We start from the raw sequence: 18276 nt of genomic DNA, 5'->3' as shown, positions 1-18276 counted from the left end.
CTAAAAGAAAGTATATAGTTTAGGCGAACATTGCAGAAAGATGTGTGTTATTGACGGGTTGAAGAGCTCAAGTGACCTCTATATTTGTGAGAAATATCCACAACAGGGCTTGAATGAAAGCTAAGAAGGTCCCCTTTAAAATGATACCAAAGACAATATTATAGAACATTGAAAAATGTCCTGACCATGAGGCTAAACCAGGATATGCACCAGCGTCTAAAATGCAATTTACTTTAGCGGGTGGTTAACTTCATGAGCTGATAACTGTGATACAGCTGCCACTCAGGAATGGTTATCATACCAAAATATCATCTACAGACATGGATCCTTTCAAAAATTATAAGTAAGTTTTGCCACCTTGAGTGTACCGAAATAGGAAATTTTGGGCTCTGGCCCATGGACTAACTGTAAACCCGAACCGAGGAAACGGCAGCTGTAAACTAACGTTCCTACCGGCTCAATAAGGGGAATTATGTAGCCCCATAACCACTACAGTGTTTTGTTATGCACTTACGGTGCTGAAAAACCTTAAGAGGGTTTTCCTGAAGAAAGGGACATTTCAGTTTGAAGAACATACCTATTATTATTTTATTTTTCATTTTAAATCAAAACTCATTATTTAGTTAAGTAAATAATTGAGACTTATTTTTCTATAAAACCTGAGCTGTGTGATTTTATTATACTTACCTGCTTAGAGGGAATGATTTCATATTGAAGGAGACATACAGACACATTTGGTTAGAAATCTTTATTAAAAACCATAACTTTAAAGGCAGCTTTAAAGGTACGTTCATAATAGGTAGGTTTAAAACACTGCAGGTGTGTACTGTAAAACGGGATCCAGGACAATAATTAAAACTGAGTTAATCAGGGTTAAAATTTATTAAAAGAACCCAAAAGCCCTGCCCTTATTAATATAACTGTTGAGGGGAGCGCTACACTTAGCCCTTTTTAACACTCAAAGTCACTTTACAATAAACGGGGTGAAACAAGACAACAGATAAAGTTCACTTTTATGTAAATTGGATTTTTTTTGGGGGGGGGGGGGGGATTTTGAGATACTTTTTTGACCCCCGTGGGGAAATTATGCTCTGCATTTAACCCATCCTAGCTGTGTAGCCAGGAGCAGTGGGCAGCTGCCGCGAAGCACCGTAGAAATAATAAAAAAAATATTATAAAGATAATATAGAAATTAATATATATAAAAAGCAGATATACAACACAGCTAATGCTAAGCTAATACAGCTAATCTAATACAGTTAAACATCATGTTAAAGGTATGTGTGAATAGCATCAGTGTTGACATTGTTCTTAATAAGCCATTTCTTGACATTACACTTAAATTAATAATAGGATGGGGACTCGCTAATTGATTGTGGTAGAGAGTTCCTTTGATGTGGTGCTCTAAAGGGGAAGATGGGCTGACTAAATGTAGTTCTCCTGAGTGGGATTGTGCAGCCCCCTCTAGCTGCACCTCTAGTAACTCTGTGGTAGAATTGAAGTTGATGAAGTTGGACAGAGGAGGAGGAGCTAAACCATGCATAATTTTATAAACTAGGCAGACATTTTTGTATTTGGTGAGGTTTTCCCAACTAGGTAGATTATACATTTTTAGAATATGGCAATGATGAAAAGTGACCGGCTTCCTGTCTAAGGTTTTGAGTGCTTGTTTGTATAATGATTCCAGTGGTTTTAATGTTGTAGAGTGTGTGTTAGACCAGCTTATCAGACAATAGGTGAGGAAACAACCATTGAGTGGAAGTATATCTTTGCTGCCTCAGTTGATAGGAGGTCTCTGGTAAACCTGAAATTTGCCAAACTAAACTGTACTTTATTGCAGACCCAGGTCACTGGGGGAACAATGTTTCATTTCATTTAATGTGCGCAGGTGCATGGAATGAAGGTAGTTAGGTTGTCCATAAGGACGACCCATAACTGCTTCCGCATGGCATTTCCAACTATCCCGCTCTTTCATGATTGTTTTTAGCTTCTGTATGTTCTCCAGTCCTGTGTCCCTTAATAGTTTTTCCACATAGGTGATTCTTCTTCTACCACATTGAGTTCTTCCATCAGATGGTTGCCAGAGCACAAGTTTGTTGGCACTGGGGCGCACGCAGTGGCCTGTGAAATGCATCCTTCTCTGTTGCACTTTTGTGGATACCATAGGGAGCTCTTTGTATAGCTGTACATTTGTCAGATGTCTCTTCCATGTTACATTGACAGCAATTCTAAGCATCCTAGTATAGCATGCATCTAGTTGTTTCTGTAGAGACTTTGTCACTGTCCAAGTCTCGGTGCCGTAGAGTAAAACTATTTCAACAGTTGCCACAAAAAGTCTAACTATTATCTTTCTTGACAGTGTGGTGGTCCATATTCTTCTCAACTTATGGCACGCACTCCAGGCAAGTGCTTTCCTTACAGCATGGTCCTTTTATGTAGTTTCAGTCAATGCTCCAAGGTTTTTAAAGTTCTTTACTTCCTTTATTGTAGTGCCACCTTTAGCTTTTATATGATCACCGGTTCTTCTTGGTTATAAGCTTGCAATTTTGTTTTCTTTGCATTGCAATGCAGTCCTACTTTTCTAGCTTCATGTTCTAGGCATGTGAGTATTTCTTCTTCCGTAAGGAGTGCAAGCTCATCGGCAAAGTTTAGGTCAGTAATTGTGATTGGTGCGACATGTCGACTCTTCCGCTTATGTAGTTGGAAGCCTAGCTCTTCTTCTCTTCACTGATAGTTTTGCGCATGACATAGTCAAGTGCTATAGTGAAGATGTACGGGGCTAGGGTGTCTTCTTGCAGCACACCTGCAATTACTTTGAAATGAAATGAGATGGAATGAAATGACAAATAAATGTTCCTGATTTCTGAATTATGAGGTGTCTCCAGCCGGCATCAAGAATGAAGACGCGATCCAGATGAATGTTGAAACATCGTAAAACTGAAAACTAATGTCCAGTGAACAGATAAAACCTCCCCTGGATATTCTATCCAGAGTGTTTTAGTCTATCTTCATCTATGTCTTATATAAAGAAATGTTCAACTTTTAATGTCCGATGATTTACCATCATTGTGTACTAAAATACGATGTCAGGACCAAAGTTAAGAAATAAGAGTTCACCCAAAAAAGATCCACAGTGCAATGAAAACTTTCTGACTGAACTGGATTGCCCACTACGGAATAACAGCCGTGTCTTTAGAGACAAATCAATTCAGTTCTTGTGTATTCTTTAAAAGTCGTCCATTAGCGGCTGTTGTTCACCATATACAAGTAATAATGAGTGTGAATACCAAACAAAACCTCAAGGTGACACATACGTTTCCTTTACAAGTCAGTGAAATGCTAATAAACCCATGTACTCTCAGGATGAACTCTTTCACAGTCGTCTGCTGCCTATCTGTCCAATCTCTTGTTTAAACACACACACAAGCACACACATGCATGCTCTCTCTAACCCTGTTGTTGTTTTATGCAAAGAGTGTGAGGCTGGATAGGACACACATAGACGTATGCAAATTCACATGTATCTGCATGTGTGGGGTATGGTGAGAAGATGAGTGTTCCTCCACTAACCAACTCAGGAAAATGCAGATGAGCACACGGCCTTCCAAAGTTTTTCCACCAATATTCGTGTTCTTTTAAATAAACAGGGATTTGGGATATCAAGAAGTAGTAGAGACTGTTCAACTCAGGTGAGCTGTTCCCCCGGCGTTCATCATTTGGACTACACGCTACATATTTCTAATGTTATTGTGCTTCATTTGAGCCATATTCATCATGTATTTGTGAATTGTACTATGATTTTGAAAATGAAAGCTAATGTAAAGACTTTAACTAAATGTTTAACAGGGCTAAACTTATAATCCCCGTTTATGAGTGTTGTAACTAGCAGCTCCATGTGCCTGCTCATTTGTGTAGTGGTGGGGTGGATGGGTGGTGGTGGTGGGGGCATCACATTAGAATAAAGTAAAGATCATTTTACTGGGTGACCTGAGTGCCACCGTGTCCTGGTAAAGTTGCAGTCCTTTAGGAAAATCAGCTGTATTTATCATTTCAGATATTAAGATGAGCACAGACACGGTGGAGCAGTCGGAGGCTGCAGCTGAACATGCAGGTAAGATGATCTCAGCTGGCTTTCTTTACTTCAACACCTTCAGGAAAGAGACTATTTGTTTAACTTGATAATTTGAACCCTAAAGTAGGAAACTGTTATTTCCCATGCTTTGCTTTTTGTCCTTTTTGTTAATTGTACACATGAACTCGATGGTAAGCGGAGTTGTGTTGGATCAGTTTAGATATATCAGGGTTGTGTGAGTCCGGGTCCCGGTTGCTCACCTGGTGGATTGGTACCACATCAGGGCTGAGTCATTACTGCAGAGGCCCAGGTTCGAATCCTGCCCAGCCTTTTGCTGTATGGCCCCCCCTCTCTCTCTCTGCCTTTCCTCTCTCTCTGCTAGCCAATGAAGGCCAAAATGTCAAAAATAATTTTTTAAAAAAAGAAAAGAAAAAAGATTATATGCTTTAAGGACAGAGTATTATTTTACAAGCGCTCGTTGTTTTTTCTTCAGTGCAGTGTTTTAAGCTGTAAAAGGTCTGTGACAAAATAATGAACTTATTTTTTGTCAATCAAAGAAAGTTGAATCAGTTCATCTGGACACGTTTATTGAGAGAGATCTTGTGTCCAGATGAACTGAGCCAACTTTCTTTGAGTTTCATACCTGCAGTATTGAGCAGCAGGGATCAAGAGATTTATTGTTTGCATTTTCTTATTGATCTTAACATCCTTTGTCATACATTATTACTTATAATATTATAAGCAATAATGTAATAATAATAATAATTATTGTTATTATATAACTATAATATAATATATAAAATAATAATATATAATATAAAGAGATAAAATCAGGTGATAATTTCAACAAGTTATGTAATAGTTATATAATATTGTATAATTATATAACAGTTATATAATATATTATTATTATTATATTGCTTATAATATTATAAGCAATAATGCAATAATAATAATAATAATAATAATTATTGTTATTGTTATTATATAACTATATATAATATATAATATGATATATAAAATATAATATTTAATAATAATAATGTATAGTATAAATAAGAAAATCAGGTGATAATTTCAAGTTATGTAATAGTTATATGATATATAATTATATAAGTTATATAATAATTATATTATTAATATATAATTCTTGCTTATAAGCAATAATGTAATAATAATATCATTATTATATATTTATGTGGGTATTTGTTGAAATTTGCATCTGATTTTCTCCATTAGTTTAGTATGATAATGAAATAAAATCAGTCATTCCTACTTTTCATTCATAAACAAATTTGTTCGTTATTTATAACATGACTTCTTTAAAAATTGCTTGTGGTTATTACTGTTGAATGGGTTTTTCCACCATCATTGCTGATACCAGAGTGCAGGTAGATTAAATGACTTCCTACTTGGAGATAAGTAGGTAGTATTACTGTGTAATGTTCCTTGCTTTCTCTATGATGGTGTAACTCCACCATGACAAATCCAATATGTCTGTGAAGTGTTGTTTGGTGAGTAGTTGCCCGGTGAGACAGTATAGTTGCATGGTGAGACAGGATAGTTGCATGGTGACACAGCATAGTTGCATGGTGACACAGCATAGTTGCATGGTGAGACAGTGTCATTGCATGGTGAGACAGTATAGTTGCATGGTGAGACAGGACAGTTGCATGGTGAGACAGGATAGTTGCATGGTGAGACAGCATAGTTGCATGGTGAGACAGTATAGTTGCATGGTGAGACAGGACAGTTGCATGGTGAGACAGGATAGTTGCATGGTGAGACAGGATAGTTGCATGGTGACACAGCATAGCTGCATGGTGAGACAGGATAGTTGCATAGTGAGACAGGACAGTTGCATGGTGAGACAGGATAGTTGCATGGTGAGACAGGATAGTTGCATGGTGACACAGCATAGCTGCATGGTGAGACAGGGTAGTTGCATGGTGAGACAGGACAGTTGCATGGTGAGACAGTATAGTTGCATGGTGAGACAGGATAGTTGCATGGTGAAGCAGTATAGTTGCATGGTGACACAGCATAGTTGCATGGTGAGACAGTGTCATTGCATGGTGAGACAGTATAGTTGCATGGTGAGACAGGACAGTTGCATGGTGAGACAGTATAGTTGCATGGTGAGACAGAATAGTTGCATGGTGAGACAGGACAGTTGCATGGTGAGACAGGATAGTTGCATGGTGAGACAGGATAGCTGCATGGTGAGACAGGATAGTTGCATGGTGAGACAGTATAGTTGCATGGTGAGACAGGACAGTTGCATGGTGAGACAGGACAGTTGCATGGTGAGACAGGATAGTTGCATAGTGAGACAGCATAGTTGCATGGTGAAGCAGTATAGTTGCATGGTGAGACAGGATAGTTGCATAGTGAGACAGCATAGTTGCATGGTGAAGCAGTATAGTTGCATGGTGAGACAGGAGGTGTTTGCTCTGTCGGTTGGTAGTGTAGCAGGATGTAGTTGGGGCTGTTTGCAGACTAACGCTCCTGCCTCAGGGCTGCCTGGTGGCAGGACTGCTGTCTGAACATCAGCACACATGTGCAACTTATATTTACAGAGTCATCTCTGTGAATGTGTTGGTAACCAGAATCATTTTTGTTCAGTGTCATTTTACCATTTTCATCTCAGCTGCTGTCTTACATGCACTGAATTTCATTTACTATGTTGAATGAACACAATCTTAGGACAGTCTTTAAAAAGTTAACTGTTGAGCTCTTAAAAAGGACAATTAAGCAAACAGTATTTGCTGCATTATATTTATGTGGAACGTAAAGGAAGGTTGGTTCATGCTGAATAGGGAAAAAGTAAAATCTACAAATTTTATATATATAATCCAGTTAGTCAAGTAAATTACTGGATTATTTTGGTCCTTATTTGTTGAGCACTATCCCTACCATTGAGTGTTTCTTTTCACAAAATTTATATATATATACACATATACATATATACATATACATATATATACACACACACACACACATATATATATACACACACACACACACACACACACACACACACACACACACACATATATATATATATATATATATATATATATATATATATACACTACCGTTCAAAAGTTTGGGATCACCCAAACAATTTTGTGTTTTCTATGAAAAGTCACACTTATTCACCACCATATGTTGTGAAATGAATAGAAAATAGAGTCAAGACATTGACATGGTTAGAAATAATGATTTGTATTTGAAATAAGATTTTTTTTACATCAAACTTTGCTTTCGTCAAAGAATCCTCCATTTGCAGCAATTACAGCATTGCAGACCTTTGGCATTCTAGCTGTTAATTTGTTGAGGTAATCTGGAGAAATTGCACCCCACGCTTCCAGAAGCAGCTCCCACAAGTTGGATTGGTTGGATGGGCACTTCTTTGAGCAGATTGAGTTTCTGGAGCATCACATTTGTGGGGTCAATTAAACGCTCAAAATGGCCAGAAAAAGAGAACTTTCATCTGAAACTCGACAGTCTATTCTTGTTCTTAGAAATGAAGGCTATTCCATGCGAGAAATTGCTAAGAAATTGAAGATTTCCTACACCGGTGTGTACTACTCCCTTCAGAGGACAGCACAAACAGGCTCTAACAGGTACTATTTAATGAAGATGCCAGTTGGGGACCTGTGAGGCGTCTGTTTCTCAAACTAGAGACTCTAATGTACTTATCTTCTTGCTCAGTTGTGCAACGCGGCCTCCCACTTCTTTTTCTACTCTGGTTAGAGCCTGTTTGTGCTGTCCTCTGAAGGGAGTAGTACACACCGGTGTAGGAAATCTTCAATTTCTTAGCAATTTCTCGCATGGAATAGCCTTCATTTCTAAGAACAAGAATAGACTGTCGAGTTTCAGATGAAAGTTCTCTTTTTCTGGCCATTTTGAGCGTTTAATTGACCCCACAAATGTGATGCTCCAGAAACTCAATCTGCTCAAAGAAGTGCCCATCCAACCAATCCAACTTGTGGGAGCTGCTTCTGGAAGCGTGGGGTGCAATTTCTCCAGATTACCTCAACAAATTAACAGCTAGAATGCCAAAGGTCTGCAATGCTGTAATTGCTGCAAATGGAGGATTCTTTGACGAAAGCAAAGTTTGATGTAAAAAAAATCTTATTTCAAATACAAATCATTATTTCTAACCTTGTCAATGTCTTGACTCTATTTTCTATTCATTTCACAACATATGGTGGTGAATAAGTGTGACTTTTCATGGAAAACACAAAATTGTTTGGGTGATCCCAAACTTTTGAACGGTAGTGTATATATATATATAGTAACGTGCATGGATAAGTAGACACGTTGGTCCTTGACTAACGGGTCGGACCTTGTAGTCAACTGGTTAACGTTATCGCTTGCGGAGTGGGAGACACGGGTTCGTGTCCTGGCTGTGGTGGTTCCTGGACTGCCCCTTGAATTTGCTGCAGTATATGTGTATATATATATATATATATATATATATATATATATATATATATATATATATATATACTCACTGACCACTTTATTAGGTACACCTTGCTAGTACCGGGTTGGACCCCCTTTTGCCTTCAGAACTGCCTTAATCCTTCGTAGCATAGATTCAACGAGGCACTGGAAACATTCCTCAGAGAGTTTGGTCCATATTGACATGATAGCACCACGCAGTTGCTGCAGATTTGTCGGCTGCACATCCATGATGCGAATCTCCCGGTCCACCACATCCCAAAGGTGCTCTATTGGATTGAGATCTGGTGACTGTGGAGGCCATTTGAGTACAGTGAACTCATTGTCATGTTCAAGAAACCAGTCTGAGATGATTCGAGCTTTATGACATGGCGCGTTATCTTGCTGGAAGTAGCCATCAGAAGATGGGAACACTGTGGTCATAAAGGGATGGACATGGTCAGCAACAATACTCAGGTAGGCTGTGGCGTTGACACGATGCTCAATTGGTACTAAGGGGCCCAAAGTGTGCCAAGAAAATATCCCCCACACCATTACACCACCACCACCAGCCTGAACCGTTGATAAAAGGCAGGATGGATCCATGCTTTCATGTTGTTGACGCCAAATTCGGACCCTACCATCCGAATGTCGCAGCAGAAATCGAGACTCATCAGACCAGGCAAAGTTTTTCCAATCTTCTATTGTCCAATTTTGGTGAGCCTGTGCGAATTGTAGCCTCAGTTTCCTGTTCTTAGCTGACAGGAGTGGCACCCGGTGTGGTCTTCTGCTGCTGTAGCCCATCTGCCTCAAGGTTCGACGTGTTGTGCGTTCAGAGATGCTCTTCTGCATACCTCGGTTGTAATGAGTGGTTATTTGAGTTACTGTTGCCTTTCTGTCAGCTCGAACCAGTCTGGCCATTCTCCTCTGACCTCTGGCATCAACAAGGCATTTTCGCCCACAGAACTGCCGCTCACTGGATATTTTCTCTTTTTCGGACCATTCTCTGTAAACCCTAGAGATGGTTGTGCGTGAAAATCCCAGTAGATCAGCAGTTTCTGAAATACTCAGACCAGCCCGTCTGGCACCAACAACCATGCCACGTTCAGAGTCACTTAAATCACCTTTCTTCCCCTTTCTGATGCTCGGTTTGAACTGCAGCAGATCGTCTTGACCATGTCTACATGCCTAAATGCATTGAGTTGCTGCCATGTGATTGGCTGATTAGAAATTTGCGTTACCGAGCAGTTGGACAGGTGTGCCTAATAAAGTGGTCTACAGGAGCTTTTATGACATCCCATTCTAAATCCGTAGGCATTAATATGGAATTGGTCCCTCCTTTGCAGCTATAACAGCTTCCACTCTTCTGGGAAGGCTTTCCACAAGATTTTGGAGTGTCTGTGGGAATTTTTGCCCATTCATCCAGGAGAGTATTTGTGAGGTCAGCAACTGATGTCGGACGAGAAGACCTGGCTCGTAATCTCCGTTTTGGTTCATCCCAAAGGTGTTCGATGGGGTTGTGGTCAGGGCTCTGTGCAGGCGAGCCACGTTCTTCCACACCAAACTCTCCCAACCATGTCTTAATGGACCTTGCTTTGTGCACTGGGATATAGTCGTGCTGGAACAGAAAAGGGCCCTCCCTAAACTGTTCCCACAAATTTGGAAGCATAGAATTGTCCAAAATGTCTTGATATGCTGAAGCATTAAGATTTCCCTTACTGGAACTAAGCGGCCTAGCCCAACCCCTGAAAAACAACCCCATACCATTATCCCTCCTCCACCACACTGAACAGTTGGCACAGTGCAGTCAGGCAGGTAACGTTCTCCTGGCATCCACCAAACCCAGACTCATCCATCAGACTGCCAGACAGAGAAGGGTGATTCGTCACGACACAGAGCATGTTTCCACAGCTCCAGAGTCCAGTGGCAGTGTGCTTTACACCACTCCATCCGACACTTGGCGTTGTGCTTGGTGATGTAAGGCTTGCATGCAGCTACTCGGCCATGGAAACCCATTCCATGAAGCTCCCAGCGCACAGTTTTTGTGCTGGTGTTAATGCCAGAGGAAGGTTGGAACTCTGCAGTTATTGAGTCAACAGAGCGTTGGAGACTTTTACGCACTATGCACCTCAGCACTCATCGACCCCGCTGTGTGACTACGTGGTCTGCCGCTTCATGGCTTAGTTGCTGTTGTTCCTAAACGCTTCCACTTTTCAATAATGCCACTTACAGTTGACCGTGGAATATCTAGCAGGGAAGAAATTTCACAAACTGACTTATTGCAAAGGTGGCATCCTATGACGGTACCATGCTTGAATTCACTGAGCTCTTCAGAACGACCCATTCTTTCACAAATGTTTGTAAATGCAGACTGCATGACTAGCTGCTGGATTTTATACACCTGTGGCAATGGGTCTGAATGAAACACCTGAATTCAATGATTAAGAGGAATATCCCAATACTTTTGTACATATAGTGTGTGTGTGTGTGTGTGTGTGTGTGTGTGTGTGTGTGTGTGTGTGTATGTGTGTGTGTGTGTGTGTGTGTGTATATATATATATATATATATATATATATATATATATATAGTATATACTTAGCACAAAAAGTAAGGAAATTTGTGTTTGGTAGGTTATTTCTTTGTTGTAACAATGCTTCTTGGCAATAAATCTTATACCGTATGAAAGCCTGGTTATTTCCCTTTTAGATGGGGCCACATTTTGTAAGGAACATGCATTTGTGGGATGAGCAGCAGAGCTGAGTATGTGGGTTGCACCCATGAAAAATTTGCCAAATCTTCTCTGCCAATGCCAAACAGCTTATTTTGCTGTTGCTATTGACTTTTGTTTTGAGCTTCTGGTACCCCAGGTGCTGACAATCAGGTGCCTGATATAAGATGTGCCAAGGTTATATATGTATATATATATATAGAGAGAGAGAGAGAGAGAGAGAGAGAGAGAGAGAGAGAGAGAGAGAGAGAGAGAGAGAGAGAGAGAGAGAGAGAGAGAGAGAGAGAGAGATCTCCTGAAAAACAGTTTCCCGTGCAGACTGTTCCAGTGAAACCTTATTAGTATTATTATTACTACAAGAACCTTATTATTACAAAAGTTTGCGATAACTTATTCAAGAGGGCCAAAAATATAAGAGTAAAATGGTCTCAGACGTAGGTTTCCACATAGCTGATTTGTGATGGAGTGTGGTGGACTCAGACTGGTGTACTGAGTTGTGATGGAGTGTGGTGGACTCAGACCAGTGTACTGAGTTGTGATGGAGTGTGATGGACTCACACTGGTTTACGGAATTGTGATGAAGTGTGGTGGACTCAGACTGGAGTACTGTGTTGTGACGGACTCAGACTGGTGTACTGAGTTGTCATGGAGTGTGGTGGACTCGGACTGGTGTACTGAGTTGTGATGGACTCAGAATGGTGTAGTCAGTTCTGATGGAGTGTGGTGGATTAAGACTGGTGTACTGAGTTGTGATGGAGTGTGGTGGACTCAGACTGATGTACTGAGTTGTGATGGAGTGTGGTGGACTCAGACTGGTGTACTGAGTTGTGATGGACTCAGACTGGTGTACTGAGTTGTGATGGAGTTTGGTGGACTCAGACTGGTGTACTGAGTTGTGATGGAGTGTGGTGGACTCAGACTGGTGTACTGAGTTGTGATGGACTCAGACTGGTGTACTGAGTTGTGATGGAGTGTGGTGGACTCAGACTGGTGTACTGAGTTGTGATGGAGTGTGGTGGACTCAGACTGGTGTACTGAGTTGTGATGGAATGTGGTTGACTCAGACTGGTGTACTGAGTTGTGATGGACTCATCCTGGTGTACTGAGTTGTGATGGAGTGTGGTGGACTCAGACTGGTGTACTGAGTTGTGATGGACTCAGACTGGTGTACTGAGTTGTGACGGAGTGTGGTGGACTCAGACTGGTGTACTGAGTTGTGTATGTACACACAGTCCCAGTGTGCAGCCTGAATGAGGCTGCTGTGTCTGATACTGGATTTGCATGGTTTGGTAATTTCCATACTGGAAGTTGGGCTGTGGAGAGTGGGAGGTGAGGGGGGGGATGGGATGATTTCCATTGTGTGGCTCCAGCAGGCTCTCTGCCTTCTGCAGACACCCACGGGCACCATTTGACATTCAAATGATGCAAGATTACCTGACACACCTTCAAACTACCTCCCCCTGTAAGCCTGCGTACTTCTGTCTGTCCTGTGTCACCTCTTCACCCTCGTCTCTTCTCATCTGGAGGAAGTTTCAGCCTTTTAAGAATGACCACTACCACTGTGTGGTTTGTACAGTAAATAGGTTTATCTAAGTGCTGTACGCTCCAGGTCGGCAACTTGAGTCTGGTTCTGCATAAACCAGAGTAAACTGTGTTTTAACAGAAGACAGCTTGTTTCCTCTGGCCAAAGCAAAACTTCTCAAACCCCAGATTATAAAACAATGCTCTTACCCTTAGTACATGTTCCTTTTACTGTGCATAGAGCTCTTCTTCTCTACTGGCAGTGTGTTCACTACATGCAACATCATCTCCAACATGTACTGCAGTACATGTACTGCAGTACATGTACTGCAGACACATGCTGACACGATGGTTGACATGAATTTTGAATGTGGGGACACACTAAGCTACTGTACAGGATGTCTGTCAGAATAAGTCTGAACATTTTATTCATTCAACTCACTTGTAAAAACTTACATGCGTGTTTTTTTTCTTTTGAAGATTTAGAACAAAATGGAATTAACTTCAGTCGGCAAGTAAGTAAAGTTTATTTCTTAAATATCTCTCTGAGACCAGACATAAACTCACTTCTACTGACATGGCCACTGACATGCAAAAGTACACACACCACATTCAGTTTCCCAAGAGGATGAAGCAAAACTTCGTAAATCAGGTTTTGGAAGGAAACGGGAAGTAGATCATGTTGGTCGTTCAAAAATACTGTCTCACTGCCAGCTAAGTACAGGGAGCCTGAAAACAGCCTGCACAAATAGGATTCCATGTGTCTGTTTACAAGTATTTAAACTACGTGTTTAGTACATGTCAGTGTCTCCGGTGAGATGGCAGCAGACATGTTGAGTATTAGTGTTGATCGCCTGGTGTTGTGGTGTCATTGTCACCCTCAGGTGAGACTTGACGTTCTTCACCACTTGATCCTCAGGGCACACCAACAGTCCAGCATTGTTCAGATCACTTCGGTTTGCCTCAAATGGTTTCCAGCTATTTGAATAATTCTTCAAATATTCCTTTTGGCACAGGATCCCTTTTCTTCTGGCCCTGGTGTTTACAGGAAGTGGGTTGGGGGTGGGGAATATTTGCATATCGGCTTGCCTAAAGGGAGGGTGAGAGTATCAGACTGCAGATCATGTTTTGAAAAGGTTTAGCAACCAAACTGATCCTGGTGTATGTGTACACCGATGTTTGCACAATTTCTCTCTGTGTTTAACATTCACACATGCCACTGATTATTTACATTAACACAACAAAACGATAATGCTTCACATCTAATCAACAATTTAACGTGGTATGTGTAGAAAACCAGCAGCTAGTGTACATCGGATTTGGTATGTTCCAGATAAAGACGGAGGATATCCATGACTCGCCACACCCTGTCTCATCACTGAAGACATCATGTCACCTAACACAGAACCCTGCAGCAGCCGGCAGCCAGCTGGCAGCGGTATGACACACACACACACACACACACACACACACACACACACACACACACACACACACACACACACACACACACACACACACACCTCTGCTCTTGGCTGCTGCAGAGCACCCAGACTGCCGCTTTCGAATCCGCATGTTCTTTAGTGTGGTTTATTTCTCAGGAAGTATGGAGCCAGGTCAGTTCAGGCCCAGCCTCTGCAGCCACAAGCTCCTTTTCTCACCTACAACCAAACTGCTGAAGCCTTTGCTCCAGTGCATCTGCTGCAACTACTCTCAATGACAATCTTCATGTCCACTGGAAATAAATGATGAACTCCACCTTCATTTAAGATGTATTTTAGTGAGGAGAATGTAATTAGTTATTTTGTGATTTTTATAATACAGAGTTTTATTTGCCAACAGGATCTGCCCTCTCTCCACACCATGCAGCAGCTGGTTCTGATGCCACCTTCTCATCTTCCATCCTCCTCCTTCCTGCTCTCACAGACTCAGACGGGCAACCAAGGTAGACATGTTTTCTTCCACTGTCACATGACATACAGGTCACATGACATGCTCATCACATGACACGCTCGTCACATGAGCACAGCGTGGCCCGGCACCTTTCACTCTCAATAAGCTCCATGTCAAGGACAATGCCTGTTGTTTTGTTTGTTTTTTCTTTACCATGTGCTAAAGCACTAATAGCATCACAGACTGACATAAAAAAATCTGATATTACTGTAAAAAAAGCTTTTAAAGAGTTGTCTTGTTTTTTGAGATGTTGTGTTTTATACATTTTTGTTAGCTAGATGAAAAAGCCTGTCAGCGATCAGGTTTCGCCAGGTTTAAGGGTGCACCTCTGAATTCTTCAAAATGTCCCAGGTTCTCTCATCAGGCTCTCTACCTGCTCCTGCAGTCTTGGATTGTGTCCTTTAACATGTAAAATTACCGTCAGGAATTCTTTTCTCTTGTGACCACAATAAGCAACAATGTCTGCATATTTATCCCGTTTAAATGATTAATGATTTCACATCCTGCAGACATGTCAACTGAAGAGGTAATAATGTTTTAAAACACTGTACGGTTATGAAATTTACCACACAGGGCTGTGCATTATTATGATACAGGACATTATTATGATTCAGGATATTATTAATTATACAGGACATTATTATAATACAGCACATTTTTATGATACAGGAAATTATTATGATACAAGACATTATTATTATGATACAGGACATTATTATTATTATTATTATTATTATACAGGACATTTTTATGATACAGGAAATTATTATGATTCAAGACATTATTATGATACAGGACATTATAATTATGATACAGAACATTATGATGATACAAGACATTATTATTATTATTATACGGGACATTGTTATGATACAGGACATTATTATGATACAAGACATTATTATGACACAGGACATTATTATTATGATATAGGACATTATTATTATGATAGAGGACATTATTATGATACAAGACATTATTATGATACAAGACATTATTATGGTACAGGACATTATTATGAGACAAGACATTATAATGAGAGGGGACATTATTAATTATACAGGACATTATTATGATTCAGGAGATTATTATGATACAGGAAATTATTATGATTCAGAATATTATTATTATTATACAGGACATTATTATTATGACACATGACATTATTATGATAAAGGACATTATTATGATACAGGACATTAGTATTATGATAGAGGACAGTATTATGATACAAGACATTATTATAATACAGGACATTATTATAAAACAAGACATTATTATGAGAGGGGACATTATTAATTATAGAGGGCATTATTATGATTCAGGAGATTATTAAGATACAGGACATTATTATGATACAGGACATTATTAATTGTACAGGACATTATCATGATACAGGTCATTATTAATTATACAGGACATTATTATGATACAGCACATTAATATGAGACAGGACATTATCATGATACAGGTCATTATTATGATACAAGACATTATTATGATGCAGGACATTATTATGATACAAGACATTATGAGACAGGACATTATTATGATACAGGACATTATTATGATTCAGGACATTATTATGCTTCAATACATTGTTATGATACAGGACATTCTTATGATACAGGACAGTGCTGCTGGCTGGTCCTGCAGGAACACGGCCTGCTCAGCAATGACTTTTATGCCTTTATGGTCATTGTAGGTTTTGACCGCTCTCAAAGCAGTACCTGTATTTACTTTCAGAGCAACATTTATCATGTAACTTTTTCCAGATGATGAGGCCTTTTGGATTCTTGAGGGTTGTGAATATTGGATGTAAAAAGGGTGAGGAGCCCTCTGTTGGTTTGTTTAGCAAATTAAAGTTTCTAGGCCGGAATGCAGGTTTTGAAACCCAGAAATCTCATTACCAAAACTACCCTTTTGCAATTAGTAAAGATCGAGGACTCTTTTGTTATTATTATTTATTTCACGTTTCCCGTTTTACATCCTGTAGAGCCAGGTCCAGACTATGGACCTGAGGCACTATAGGGCAGATGTCACTTGATGGACAGTACTCATCGTAACATGTGGGCTGTTCCGAGTAGGGCGATCTTCTGGACTGCACTGATGTTGATGTTGCCTGGGATACGGTTGGTGAACTTTTCCATTCCCTTCTTCATGAGTCCTAGAGTTCCATTCCCTTCTTCATGAGTCCTAGAGCTCCAATGACCACTGGTGTTGTTTCGGTCTTCATTCCCCACATCCTGTTGATTTCAATCTCCAGGTCTTTGTACTTGGTCAGCTTCTCTGTGACTTTCACTGAGGTGTTTTTTTCGGATGGTATTGCCATGTCGATGCGCATGCGCCTCTTTTGCTTCCTGTCCTTGATAATGATGTCGGGCTTGTTGGCTCTTATCTCTAGGTCAGTGTGAATGGGCATGCCCCAGAGGATGGTGATGTCATTGTTTTCAGTGACCGTTTTTGGCTGAGGTTCGTACCACTTCTCAGTCGTCTTGATCTTGTAACTCCTGCAAATCTTCCAGTGCAGGTATGCTGCTGCCTTGTTGTGCCTGTACATGTACTTGGTCTTTGCCATTTCCAGGCAGCCTGAGACAATGTGGTCGATGGTTTCTTCATACATTCCACAGAATCTTCATTTTGGGTCTTTTCCATCTTTGATGATGTGATGGTGATAAGATCTGGTTGCCAGGCTCTGGTTTTGTGCAGCAAATATCAGGCCCTCCGTCTCTGCTTTCAGCCTGGTGGTCCTCAGCCACTGGTGTGTCTTTTGTTGGTCCACGTCTGCATCTTTCATTCTTTTTGGGTACTTCCCGTGCATTGCTTTGTCCTCCCAGGTTTTTTGCAGTTGCCACTGGCCATGATGTTTTGCCTTCTGCTTCACTCGCTTGGCATAGATGGTAGTTGCCTCATTTTCTGTTGGTGGGGTTTCTGGGACATCAAGCTCTTTCTTGAATTGTACAGCTTCTTTCTTGATGGAGTAGAGCTGATGTTTTACTATTCGGAGGAGTGGGTCATCTGTTTTTGTCAGGTATGCATCCAGCCTGATAGTGGTAGTCTTGAAGGTCAGTTTGAGTTGGACTAGGCCTCGTCCTCCTGAAGCTCTTGGTAGGTACAGCCCGTTGACATCTGCTTTCGGGTGGTGCATCTTCTCCATGGTCAGTATCTTTCTTGTCTTGATGGCTAGTCTCTTGATGTCATTCAGTTTCCAATTGATGATGTTGAAGCTGTACGTCACTACAGGTATCGCTGGGGTGTTGATAGCTTCAATTCTGTTAGCCGCATTGAGTTCGCTCTTCAGTACCATACGCACTCTCCTGTGGTACTCTTTCCGGATCTTCTCCTTCATGGTTGAGTGTTGTATGCCTTCTCCTTCGTTCACTCCTAGGTACTTGTATGAGCTATCTTGGTCTAGCTCTTTGATTACGGTGTCAGTGTCAAGGTCTAAGTCTGTAGTCTTGGTAAGTCTTCCTTTTTTGAAAGTGGCTTTGGCACACTTGTCGATTCCGAATTCCATCTTGATGTCATCGCTGAAGGTCTTGACAATGG

General features: G+C 40.6%; 1 protein-coding gene across 1 annotated transcript in view; it reads left to right on the top strand.

Moving 5' to 3' along the window:
- Window positions 1–3583: 3583 nt before the first annotated feature.
- pou2f3 (POU class 2 homeobox 3) overlaps window positions 3584–18276 on the top strand; it is a 75307-nt gene continuing 60614 nt past the window's right edge. Inside the window, exons 1-5 of the mRNA XM_056285173.1 lie at window positions 3584–3689; window positions 4055–4111; window positions 13255–13289; window positions 14108–14212; window positions 14617–14719. Coding sequence (XP_056141148.1) covers window positions 4063–4111; window positions 13255–13289; window positions 14108–14212; window positions 14617–14719 — 292 coding nt within the window. The 5' untranslated portion in view covers window positions 3584–3689; window positions 4055–4062. The remainder of the gene's footprint in view (window positions 3690–4054; window positions 4112–13254; window positions 13290–14107; window positions 14213–14616; window positions 14720–18276) is intronic.

Source organism: Lampris incognitus, chromosome 8 (assembly GCF_029633865.1).
Source record: "Lampris incognitus isolate fLamInc1 chromosome 8, fLamInc1.hap2, whole genome shotgun sequence".
Lineage (NCBI taxonomy): Eukaryota > Metazoa > Chordata > Actinopteri > Lampriformes > Lampridae > Lampris > Lampris incognitus.
The sequence above is the reverse complement of the archived record's forward strand: the minus strand, read 5'-3'. Positions and strand labels throughout refer to the sequence as shown.